Here is a 13,068-nt window from a genome sequence, read left to right on the forward strand (position 1 = left end):
ATATATAAAAGCAGAGAGTCCACAGATTCTATTGGTATAAGTGTCATCCCTATGCGATCAAAACTCACTGTTCTGTATGATAAATAAAAGAACATTGTACCTTGAAAATCAATAGCGGGTACATTTTACCCGTTGGCGGTTTTAGGTATACAGCGACCTCTGGCGGTTCTAGTGTTAAAATGTACAAAAACGACTATTTATATTATGTATGTTGTTGAGTTGTTCATTTAGGTACACTTTTTTCCCCTATATACTTTCCCAAAATGTTTTTCTATAGTCTGTAAATCCGTTATTTTAATGACGTTACCAGTACACTACTTTTGGTGTCTGTAATCTGACAGAAGCTGTCATCACAGTTTTATTTAAGCCACATTCTTATTTCACACTTTTTAGATCTTGGTCGTTGTTAACTTTTTCCGCATTAATAATTGTAGTCATTGGACATCTGAATATAACCTTATCAGAGAAACAAACTGAACAAATGTTGGCATCATTCTAATTGCTTTAACCTGTTCAACCCGGAGGCCCCCGTGAAACTGTGTCTCAGGGCTTCTTAACATTTAAAAACCTATTAATGTGTCATTAACGGGAAGAAACTCAGCTAACTGACGATAAGCGTCTAAATGAGCCCTGAGCGAAAAAATGTATCTGGAAAAAACTGATAATGAATATAGTATCATTAAAGGATCGAGGATAGGGTTGATTTAATGGAAACCATACCAGTTATACATTAACTTACTTTAAATAAAAAGATATAGGAGTTCTCTGGACACAAATGATTGTCCATTTATATATAATACATGCAGTACCTTATGACCATTGATCATAATGTGTGGATCCATCCCGGTTCTCTTTCTGGTCCCATTACTGCTCCCTCTTCTGACTATAATGCATCATTTAGTACAAAATGGCGTCACAGGAAATGAAATCCTAGCTTTAAAAACTGGACCAAATTAAAGTTGAGCTTTTATTACACTCAGTTTTTTAGGTGAAGTCATATAAATATCTGAGTGAAGAGCATTTTAAGCTACCACTTGTTTCACCTGAGCCTGAAGGAGTCTGGTGAACCACTGGACGTTTGGTATGACTTCACACTATGGGCTTCACTTGAAAAAGCGCTGGTGACACCTTTCCAGATATAAAAGACAAGTGCATTGTGCGCAAACAGGAAACAATGCCCTTACTACGGCTTACTATTTGTTAGCAACACCTTAAGACGCCTGAATACCTTGCTTTGTTTTTCAATGTCACAAACCCAACTCAACAAAGAAACTGTGTCAGGAATCTGTTTCTGATTGTGGCACATGCAAGTTTGGGGGTTATTACAACTATTGCAGTCCCTGTGCCCCGCTGCTGCAAAGGGGGGGAAATCTTGCCTTTTTTATTTTCTATACCAGGTTTACCAATATTAAATGTGTGTCCAAATTGCAGCACTTGGGTCCCCAGAAGTACACCCACCAAAAGTGAACTGACAAACTGTTCTCCAGATTACATGTTGCTCATATTTCTATCGAAGTGATTATTAAAACATCTCATGCACGCTGTTTTTTAAAAACATTTTAAACAAATTATACTTTGAAAAGGTGGTGGGGACAAAATTGGCAATTTTCAGAAAGTGGTGGGGAGATGTCCCAGCATAAATTACGTTTATTTATTTTTTACCTGGAATAATTCTTATTGAGAGAAAATGTATTTTGCAAGAGAGACCTGGCCAAGAAACACAGCAGCACAGTTACAGAACACACATTTAAAAAACAGAAAACATATATGGTCACAATCAGGAACAGCATCTTCTCGGTCACTAAAAAGCACTTTAAAACTGTTTAGAGATACCAGTTCCCTGAGTTTCAACTCATATATGCATATTTTTCCAAGCAAATTAAGCAGCATAACTGCCCTTTTCCTCAGCTCAGTGTGGACTTTTGGTCAGAGGTGTGAGAAGTACTCAGATCTTGTACTTAAGTAGAAGTACGAGAGTGTAGAAATACTCTGCTACAAGTAAAAGTCCTGAAATCAAAATGTTACTCAAGTAAAAGTTGAAAAGTATTAGCATCAAAATATGCTTAAAGAACCAAACAAAAAAGTACTTATTGTGAAGATTGGCCCTTTTCAGAATAATATACTGTATATCTGTATTATAAATATGTTTGGATTATAATGATTGATCATGAAAGTGTTCTCAAAGCTGGTAAAGGTGCAGCTAGTTTGAATGACTTTGTAGCTTGTGAATTTACTCCAGGTGGAACTAAAGTCTGATTATTGTTGATTATATTTCACATCATTAATCCAAATCTGTGAAGTAACTAAAGGTATTAAATAAATGTAGTGGAGTAAAAGTACACCATTTTCCTCTGAATCGTAGTGGAGTAGAAGTACAAAGTGGCACAAAATGTAAATAATCAAGTAAAGTACAAGTACCTCAAAATGGTAGTTAAGTGTTATACTTGAGTATATCTACTTAGTTACTTTTCACCACTGGGGACAGTTGACAAAAATCAGTCCGTGAAGCAAAGTCAATGGGTTCCTGGCCTATGCTTCACACACTTTTTTGCATAAGTTTATGTTTGCAATAGCCTATGCAAAATACACTTTATAGAGTAGATGCTGATCTATCTTGTTCTTTTCTGCTGTAGCCACCAAATGTGAGGGCCCCCTGAAGTTCCTGTGTAAGAACGGCGAGTGTATCGACAGCTCCAAGGTGTGCGACTCTATCAAAGACTGCAAGGACCGATCAGACGAGCCCAAGAAGGAGTGCGGTAAGAGGACCTATTTTATAATTCCTTATCTTTCTTACAGTGCAGACGCTTTTCTGCTTGCTCCTGCCTCTGCTTACTTTTTATGCTGATTTTCCTATTCTTATTCTCTGAAAACTTCGAGCAGCGGCTGCTGGACATTAACTTATCACTGGGACAGTTCATCTTCGTAAATAGACGGAGGGTTTCAGCCATATTTCAACATTTTTACGACGACCTCAGTCTTACAGTAGCGTGGCCTAGCAACAGCTAAAGCCTGGTAGGCTACTGCATGCTATTTAGCTTAAGCTAGTTGGTAGCAAAATGCCTCCGCTCTCTACAGATGACTTCCACAAACGTATACAGAAGATGGCTGTGTTGGAAATGAAAATGCAACGGTTGGAAGTTAACGTGGAAGTGAATGGACTATGTTGTGGGAATGACACCACTTTACCAGTGTTGCAAAATAATGGAGAAGAGTATGCTAACTCACAGCTAGTTAGCAGCTACAAGGATTCCAAGGAACAGGAGGGCTGTGTACTGGGTAATAAATCTACAAGTGGTAGTCCTTCCTGGAACTCTCTGGGTGCAAAGCCTAAGAGTAAATCATTTCCATGGGATTTGGGAGGACGGATAACAGGCAGAGCCCATCGCTCTGAAATCTGTGATGCGACCGGCTGGCCTGCATTGTTATCACCCAGGAAGAGCGCCTCTTCAACCCCTATTCATACTAGGAAACAGCCGTGGACAGCTGCTAAAGGGAGAATTACAAACAATCCTCCTAAACCACCAAGTGTGCCAATCCAGAACAGATACGCTCCGCTGACCGAGAACCGGAGATCCCTTTCTGATGACCTGGATAACCTGTCCTCTTCACACAGCAGGGTAAGGACCAATAGCTACTCCAAAAGTAAAAGGCTAGAGGCTAAACGACTGGGCCTGAAACTCTGATTGTGGGTGACTCTGCTGTAAGAGATGTAAAAGGTCTGTGTAATAAGAACAACACCAAAGTACTCTGTTTTCCCAAGGATGTGGTCTCTGACTTGGCTGAGAAGATCCTGCATATTGGGGCTAAACATCTGACTGTGAAGAATGTGGTACTGCACATTGGAACAAATGATGTTGTGAAACAAGAGTCAGAAGTGCTGAAAGAAGACTTTAAATGTTTGTTGGAAACTGTCAGCTCTCTAAATGCAGAGGTGTTCATCACTGGCCCTCTACCGCCAGTCAGAAGAGGAGTGGAGAGATTCAGCAGATTGTTTGCACTGAACACCTGGCTTTCAACTGTCTGTACTGACCATTCTGTGCATTTTATTGACAATTTTAACTTTTTCTGGGATCGCAGACATCTTTTCAAGGCAAATGGAGTTTGCCTGAACAAGTCAGGAGTGAAATTGTTTATCTCTAACATATTCAACTGCCTGCGTCATCAATCTGTTCCCTCTGCCAAGGACAAGCGGCAAGAGGAATCAAAACAGGAGAAAGACACAACACATCGCGCAGAAAACCCTGAAGAATTATCACTGCACCCGCCTGAGGAATGTTCTGATTATGGGAGACCTATGAGACACATGGAGGAGTCTCCACTGCCCGTCATCCCCCCCCCCTGTCAACGCCTTTGAGGATACTCCGTTCACCCTTTCACCCTCGCCCACCCTCCTGGAGATCGTTGAACACATGAAGGAGATACAGAGGGTTGGCACCGATTCCTTCCTGGAGTTCAAAGACCAAACTAAGGCGATACGCAGGGCTGGCAGCATGTCCTTTACCCCCGCTCCTCAACGACGCCCACCAAAATCACAGCAGAGACGCGCACCATCTCCCCCGTCTTCATCACCGTGCCTACGTCAACCACCTCCCCCCCCCTGGCAGCATGTCCTTTACCCCCGCACCATCTGCCCAGACGCAACAAACTCTTACTGATATGTGCTGGGTCCAGGCTCAAGGGCGTATGGCACTCTCAACTCTTTCCAGGACATGCCGGGGCCCTGCCTGCCAGTAGCTTTGCCGATATCTGTGTTGATAGGTAATAGATTAAGAGCGGTGAATCATCTTAGAAACAGGAAGCGCTCAAACGTTTGTGTGAGTTTATCTAATTTAGCAGTGATTCCATGTCAGCCACAGCTTGTTACAAAAAACATGACTAATAGTGTGTTTAAAAAACTTAAACTAGCTTTATTAAATGTCAGGTCTTTGGCAGGAAAAACATTTTTAATCAATGATTTTATCACTGAGCACAATCTCGATTTTATGTTTTTAACGGAAACTTGGATTGAACAAAATAACAGTGCAGCTGTTCTTATCGAATCAACCCCTCCCAACTTTAGTTTATGAGTCAGGAAAGAATGCATAATAAAGGGAGTGGAGTTGCTATTCTGTTCAATGATTCACTTCAATGCAGGAAGACATCGTATGGAAACTTTGATTCTTTTGAATATGTGGCCCTTCAGCTGAAATGCTCCTCTCGAGCTCTGTTTCTAAATATCTATAGACCACCCAAATACTGTGCAAGCTTTTTTGATGACTTTACTGAACTGTCTATAGTGTGTATTGACTTTGACCGTCTAGTCATTGTTGGTGATTTTAACATCCATGTTGACAACCCCCAGGACAGAGGGGCAAAATAACTGTTTTGTGTTCTTGATAGCTATGGACTGACTCAGCATGTGACGGAGCCCACGCACAATAAGGGGCACACTCTGGACTTAATTATCTCAAAGGGTCTGAATATCTCTAAGGTTGTGGTGACTGATGTTGCACTCTCTGACCATTCCTGTGTTTTCTTTGAGAGCTCTATTTCTGTTCACACAAATGTTCAAAAAGAGGTAACCACAAAGCGATATTTAACTGAAAATACTAGGGAAATGTTTACTCAGAATTTTTCTTCCACACTTGCCCCTGCTAACATCTCAGTAAATGAGCTAGTAGATCATTTTAATTCAAACATTTAAAATGTTATAGATGCCATTGCTCCAACTAAGGTAAAGGAAGTGTCTGGCAAGAAAATATCTCCATGGAGAAAGGCCATGACCGTAAAAACAGAAAAAAGAGAATGTCGAAAAGCTGAACACAGGTGGTGAAAAACAAATCTCCAGGTTCACTTTGAAGTCTATAAAGAGAGACTTGGCCTTTATAATTTGGAATTGAAAAAGGCACGACAATCGTTCTTCTCTGACATCATTACCAAAAACAAAAACAACGCACGTGCCTTGTTTGCTACCGTCGACAGACTAACTAACCCCCCAGTGTCAGTAGCCTCTGAATTTCTATCCACCAGGGCGTGCAATGATTTTGCCTCCTTCTTCACTGACAAAATTCAGAAAATCAGACAAGCAGTCAGTGCCTCTGCATCAGGAACAGCAAATGTGTTGTCTCTGTGTCCACTTAACATCAATTCAAACACCATGACACAATTCCATCAGATTAATGATAAAAACCTAGAGGACATTATACAACTTCTGAAATCCTCCTCCTGCTGCCTTGATATTATTCCAACAGGATTTTTCAAAGATGTTTTGCCTTGCATGGCCTCAGATCTACTCATATCGTAAACAAATCTCTTCACTCAGGTATTTTCCCACAGGCCCTGAAAACTGCAGTCATTAAACCGCTCTTAAAAAGAATAATCTAGATGCAACAATTACAGGCCCATATCAAACCTCCCATTTCTAGGTTAAATCATTGAAAAAGTTGTTTTTCAACAGTTGAGTAATTTCTTGCATTTAAATAACTGTTTCGATGTGTTCCCGTCAGGCTTTCGTCCAAACCACAGCACTGAGACCACTCTTGTAAAGGTCTTTAATGACATCCACTTAAACACAGACAGTGGCAGAACTTCAGTGTTAGTATTATTAGATCTCAGTGCTGCGTTTGACACTGTTGACCACAGCATATTACTAGACCGACTGGAAAACTGGGTGGGACTTTCGGAAACAGTTCTAAATTGGTTTGAATCCTACTTAAAGGACAGAAACAACTTTGTTTCTATAGGTAAATACACATCTGAGTTGACAAATATGACATGTGGGGTTCCTCAAGGCTCCATCTTGGGGCCTCTTCTCTTTAACATCTACATCAGGGGTGCCCAACCAGTCGATCGCGAGATGTGTCTAAAAATAGAACAGCAATATTCTGTTTTATCGTTAATGTCCTGTAACATAATCTTCCCGTGCCAGAATAATGCACTTGAACGCACCAAAGCTTTGTGATTGGCCGGCTTGACCCCATGTGTGAGGGCGTGGCTGGTGGGCAGTGGGCACTATTTCGCTGACGTTGTCCGTGTCAACAGGAGTGACAGTCCGCACACACACAAGACCGCAATTATGGCAGAAGCAAAAAAGCCCAAAATATATAATTTTCACTCCGAGTGGGAGGATGATCATTTTTGTATCTATTCCAATTCAAAGTCCATCTGTCTCATCTGCAATGCGAGCGTGGCTTTACGCTTTACGCTACGAGACGGAATTCCCTCTTAATTCTGCCCTACGCTCCCAAAAGGTGAGGGGCCTGAAAGGACAGCTAAATGCACAGCAGTCCATATTCACCAGGCCCAACTACAAGAGCCAGGCTGCTCCAGAGCATCTTATCATGTCAGTCACGTTCTTGCGAAACACATGAAGTCTTTCAAAGACGGCGAAGTTGTGAAAGAAGCTTTCCTGGAGGCTGCCGGCGCGCTTTTGGGGACAGTAAAAATAACAGAAGCATTTCAACAGGTTTTTGATATAATAATAACTCAAGTTAGATACCGTTATTAATCAGCTGTAAGTTTTAATTTGTTTGAACTTATTCATTATAATTATTGTACAAAATGGTATAAGAATGCAAACTTAAATTGATTATAGTCTATTATCAATTCAGGTTATGAAACTAGTGTTGCTTGCATCCTATTTTAAAAGGCATTTATTTTTATACTCGACTAAAATGCAACAAAAAAAGTGTTTGATTCTATTAATGTTGTCTTTTTTATTGCACTTTGGCAGCAGATTCCTGTGTAGCTTCAGATCTGAGTTGTCTTATTAGTAAGCCTAATTTATACTTTTGTAGCAACACTATTTTTATATAATGGCAAAGAAAGGGTTCAGAGTCTTTTCTTTTTTCCCTGTGTCATATGTGGCAGCACTGTTCAATGTTTCTTGAAAACATTACCCACTGTAGTATGTGACGTGTGAATAAACTCCAACTCTGTATCAACAACACTGTTGTGTACAAATACTTGTATGTGTGTAGATTAGAAAGAGGTAAGATAAAGGATCTGCAGTATTTTATGGAGTATTAAAGGTCAGTTTTATACAAGTAGTGTGTATTTACCTGGTAGTAGGCTGTCAGTAATGGCTATGCCTCTCTATTTGGACTGGTAGATCTCGGCAGACTGGCAACTTTAAAAGTAGCTCTCGGTTCAAAAAAGGTTGGGCACCCCTGATCTACATGCTACCACTGGCTCAGATAATGAAAAACAACAAAATAAGTTACTATAGCTATGCAGATGACACACACATGTACGTAACAATTTCACCAGGAGACTATGCTCCAATTCAAACACTGAGTAAGTGCATTGAACAAATCAATGACTGGATGTGTCAGAACTTTCTCCAATTAAACAAAGATAAAACTGAGGTAATGGTTTTTGGAGCCAAGGCAGAACGTATAAAAGCTAGCGCTGAGCTTCAGTGTGCAATGTTCAAACCAACAGATAAAGCCAGAAATCTAGGTGTAGTCATGGACTCTGACCTGAGTTTCAACAGTCACATTAAAACAGTTACTAAATCAGCCTACTATCACCTAAAGAACATATCTAGGATTAAAAGACTAATGTCACAGCAGGATTTGGAAAAACTTGTCCATGCCTTTATCTTCAGTAGACTGGACTACTGCAATGGTGTCTCCACAGGTCTCACTAAAACATCTATTCGGAAGCTGCAGCTGATTCAGAACGCCGCTGCTCGAGTCCTCACTAACACTAAGAAAGTGGATCACATCACTCCAGTTCTGAAGTCTTTACACTGGCTTCCTGTGTGTCAAAGAATAGATTTCTAAATACTGCTGCTGGTTTATAAAGCACTGAATGGTTTAGGCCCAAAATACATTACTGACCTCCTGCTAAACTATGAACCATCCAGATCTCTCAGGTCTTCAGGGACTGGTCAGCTTTCTGTCCCCAGAGTCAGAACTAAACATGGAGAAGCAGCATTTAGTTATTATGCTCAGTATATCTGGAACAAACTCCCAGAAACCTGCAGGTCCGCTGCAACTCTTACTACTTTTAAATCCAGGCTGAAGACTTTTCTTTTTGTCGCTGCTTTTAATTGAACTATTCATATCTTAAACTGCACTGTAACTTTTATCCCTGTATTTTATCTTTTAATGTTTAATTGAACTATTCATATCTTAGACTGCACTGTAACTTTTATCCATGTATTTTTTCTTTTAATGTTTTTTTTTTCTTAGCTTTTCTTTTTAATGACTGATTTTAAATGCCTTTTTCTTCTTCTTAATGTCTTTCATTTTTTGTAAAGCACTTTGAATTGCCTTGTAAATATATATAAATAAACTTGCCTTGCCTTATTTTATTTTTCTTCACACAGGTGTTTGGTTGTTACCTCGCTCCTATAATCTTGTGGTATGAAATGAAAGAGATTGTGTTTGTCGGCTAAGCTCTGTGAAATAAACAATGAAATTGTTAGTGGATTCGGTTAGTTAATTTAGACGTTTAATCATGTTTGCCATAACAAAACTGCAAACACCTCCCTCTCACTACCTTGCATTTCAAAGGCCTCAGAAGCACATTCAAATGAGCAGCAGCCTCAGTTGCTCAGAACTAGAGCCTGTGTGTAGTAATTGGCATCAAATGCTTCGTCTGCTGTGTACCATCCCTATTTTCCTGTCTCACAATACTTTCTACTCTTAAGCTGTTTTACGTACCATGAGGACATTTAAGAAATTGTTTTGTTTACATGACTTACCATGTCATGGTTAGGTTAACGAGCTAGAAGATCTGCAATAACATCAGAACGAGTCATGCAATCACGTTGTTAAATTAAGCCAATAAAACGTACATTTTAGGTACGTGACAGTTGGCCCTCTTTATAATCCCTGAATGTCAACAAGCGCTGTATCACTTTTTTCCTTACTTTTTGGTGTCCCCATTTCCATTGTGTTTTGAGCTTCTTGCAGCGTTTCGTTTTAGCACTTTTGTCATTTTATATTTGCATAATGTTTTTGAAACTGCTGCGCGTTCCTCCTTATGGAAAGGTTTTTTGGGCCAGTTGCCCACCGTATTTAAGTATGGTGAATGTTGCATTGTTGAAGGAGCCTAATATTTAAGCTTTTTATTGCCAAAGCTGCTTTAGCTACTGCTCGTATGACAATAAAACCTTTTAATCTTGAACATTTGAAGGTCTAGGGTAGCAATTTGGGGTTAAGTATCTTACCCAAGACAATTTGCCTTGTTGACTGCAGGGGCTTGGGATCGAACCTCTGACCCTCAGATTGGTAGATGCCCATTTCCCCCCATTTAAGAAAATGTAAAGCCCTCTGTGCTGAAGAGCTCAGACAGAACGTTTCGGACATGAGACAGATACAACATCTCAGAGGATGATAAAGTTAAGGAGGTGCAAGTGACAGATGGCAGGGCAGGCTGACCTCTGCCAGGGATAGAAACTACGACACAGGTATCCCAGAGAGTAATTCTCCTCCTTTTGTCCCTCTTCACACCTCCCTTCCCTACTTCAGCTGGGGTCTTGTTCTCAGCTCATTAAAAGCATGTCCACACACCCCTTGCTCATCGCTGTGCTCGCTCAACTGTTCCCCAAACCGAAACACACACAGGAAAGCACACACAGAGAGACAGTGATACTCCCCGCCGCACAGACACACACTTGTCCGTAGTTGTTCGGTGTGATTGCATTCGCCCGCATCAGCCTTACATCAGAGGGAAATACGCGTTTTTCTCGGTGCTCAAACAAATATTTTTCTGTGTTTCAACATCTCGTTAGAAATACACGGGTCGGACTCATTACCCGACACACCATTCATTTCTCATCACCGTCACCTCCCGCTTGTTCCAGGCAGGACTGTTGTTTCTGTTTAATTGTTGTATGAAAGGCACAGACACAGTATGTGGGAATAATGTTAGTCTGTGATCATAAATAGACCCGCAACTAATGCTTGTTTTCATTAGCAAATATTGTGAAAATATCAAATATGTCCATCTCAAGAGCAAAGTGGTGTTTGTCACTTCAGAATCCAAAGATATTCACTTTAATATGATACAAAACAAAGAAATCTTCATATTTGAGGGTCTTATAACAGCATTACAGCATGTTTTTATTCAATAGTTATACAGACAAATTACTACAGACACAAGAATAACATTTTAGTTGAAGCCGGATGGCAGAATTTAGATTACAGTTAGTTATCCAATCAATATCACAGCGAAATAACTACACACTTCATGATAAACAAGCTCCAACCCATATACAAAACTAAACGATACAAAATATTTCAAGTCTCAAAGTAGGAATCCAATAAAGTCACCCAACCGAAACAACATGACATTTTCTTTTCATTACCGACTTATTTCTTTGGTATATAAAATGTAATTAAATAGGAAAAAATATCCATCCATGTTTCTCTCAGGCAGGGGCGGATCTAGACAAATATTCATGGGGTGGCAGGACATTTTGAGGGGTGGCATCCCCTGACAGAAGTATATGCTGATTTAAATCGCAATCATATCAATCAATTAGGGGTGTAACGGTACACGTACCCGTACTGAAATTATTCGGTACGGGCCCTTCGGTTCGGTACACGTGTCTACCGAACGGATATAGCGTTAAACGTAAAAAATTGAGAACATGAACAACTTTATGGAAGTAATCTATATCATTTAATTTCATTGGACGAGAGGCATACTATGAGAGCTGGTCACAGGAATGCGTTCAAATGTAGTCAGTAATTTGAGGAACTGTCGAAATGGCGAACGCAGATAAAGTTGAGCTGAAAATCCTCCAGCATCATTGAAGTCTCCGGTTTGGGAGCATTTTGGTTTCGCAGTTACGTACAAGGATGATGGACAAAGACAGGTGGACCAAACCAAAGTTGTTTGTCGGCATTGTTCAACTAACATTGGTTACGTGGCTGGCAATACATCACACTCATTTGAAAAGGCATCACCCGAATGTGAATATCACCGGTACCAAAAGAAAAAAGACTGAAGTGCAAACTCAACTCCCACTAGCATGTAAGCCTCCACCACTCGCAAAAAGTTCAGACCGAGCCAAAGCTATTACAAACGCCAAATATCCTTATGTTGCCATGTTAGCAAAGCGCTACCTGGCTGTATCTGCTACCTCTGTCCCTAGCGAGAGGGTGTTCTCCACAGCAGGAGACATTGCTAGTGCCAGCAGATCTGCCATTTCAGCAAGCAATGTGGAAAAGTTCATCTTTCTTTAAACAACATGAAAATACAATGACAAGCAAGTCCTAATGTCAAGCTGGCTGCTTAGGTACTAGTACAGTTCAAATACAGATTATTTCAGTTCATCGAAATGCTGCACCTTAATGTTTATTTTACTATATTTTGTATTTATTTGAATACATTAGTCACAGTTTAATAATAATTAAAAAAATTTTTTTAATGTTTTGTGATAATTTTTTCTGCTGTACCGAAAACGTACCGAACCGACCCGTGACCTAAAAACGAGGTACGTACCGAAATGTTTGTGAACCGTTACACCCCTACAATCAATTTTAACTTGGAAAGCCACAATATTAATATTTTAAATCAATCACATAGGTGATATTATTGTGGCACATCAGTAAAGCCTTACATATAAGGTGGCAGACGTAATTTAATGAATTTTAACTGAACAATAACTGAATGAGTTTGTTTCACTCTTAGACCAGCAGGGGTACCACATCTATGCAGACTGCTGCAATAAGTACATTAATTAACTGTCTCATCGATGTTTGTCTGAATGAATATGATACTATTAACAATCATATTATTCCTATCAGCTGTCAATCACTGTTAATAAATAATAATAATAATAATAGATTTAATTTGTTAGCGTTTTTACAGGTGCTCAAAGACGTTTTACAGATATAGTGAAGAACTATTATGATTAACATATTCATTTATTATTGAATAAACTATATTTTTTGGAGGAGTTAATGATGAATGTTCATCAAGATGCTTGCTCACCCTCCTTCAAATTTGAAAAACAAGTAATTATATAATTATTGATATACAGTTACAACCTTGACTTTACATCAGAAAGAACAAACATTAAAGAAGTGACTAACTGCATCAGTTAGGGTTAAAACTGTTGTTTTTTCT

The 13,068-nt window shown here is 39.6% G+C and overlaps 1 protein-coding gene across 2 annotated transcripts in view; it reads left to right on the top strand.

Moving 5' to 3' along the window:
- Positions 1–13,068, top strand: part of LOC117462692 (low-density lipoprotein receptor-related protein 8-like) — a 146,155-nt gene that overhangs the window by 91,757 nt on the left and 41,330 nt on the right. For both annotated transcript variants that reach the window (XM_034104963.1, XM_034104964.1), the window contains one exon: positions 2,634–2,756. In XM_034104963.1, coding sequence (XP_033960854.1) covers positions 2,634–2,756 — 123 coding nt within the window. The remainder of the gene's footprint in view (positions 1–2,633; positions 2,757–13,068) is intronic.

Source organism: Pseudochaenichthys georgianus, chromosome 17 (assembly GCF_902827115.2).
Source record: "Pseudochaenichthys georgianus chromosome 17, fPseGeo1.2, whole genome shotgun sequence".
NCBI classification, from domain to species: Eukaryota; Metazoa; Chordata; class Actinopteri; order Perciformes; family Channichthyidae; genus Pseudochaenichthys; species Pseudochaenichthys georgianus.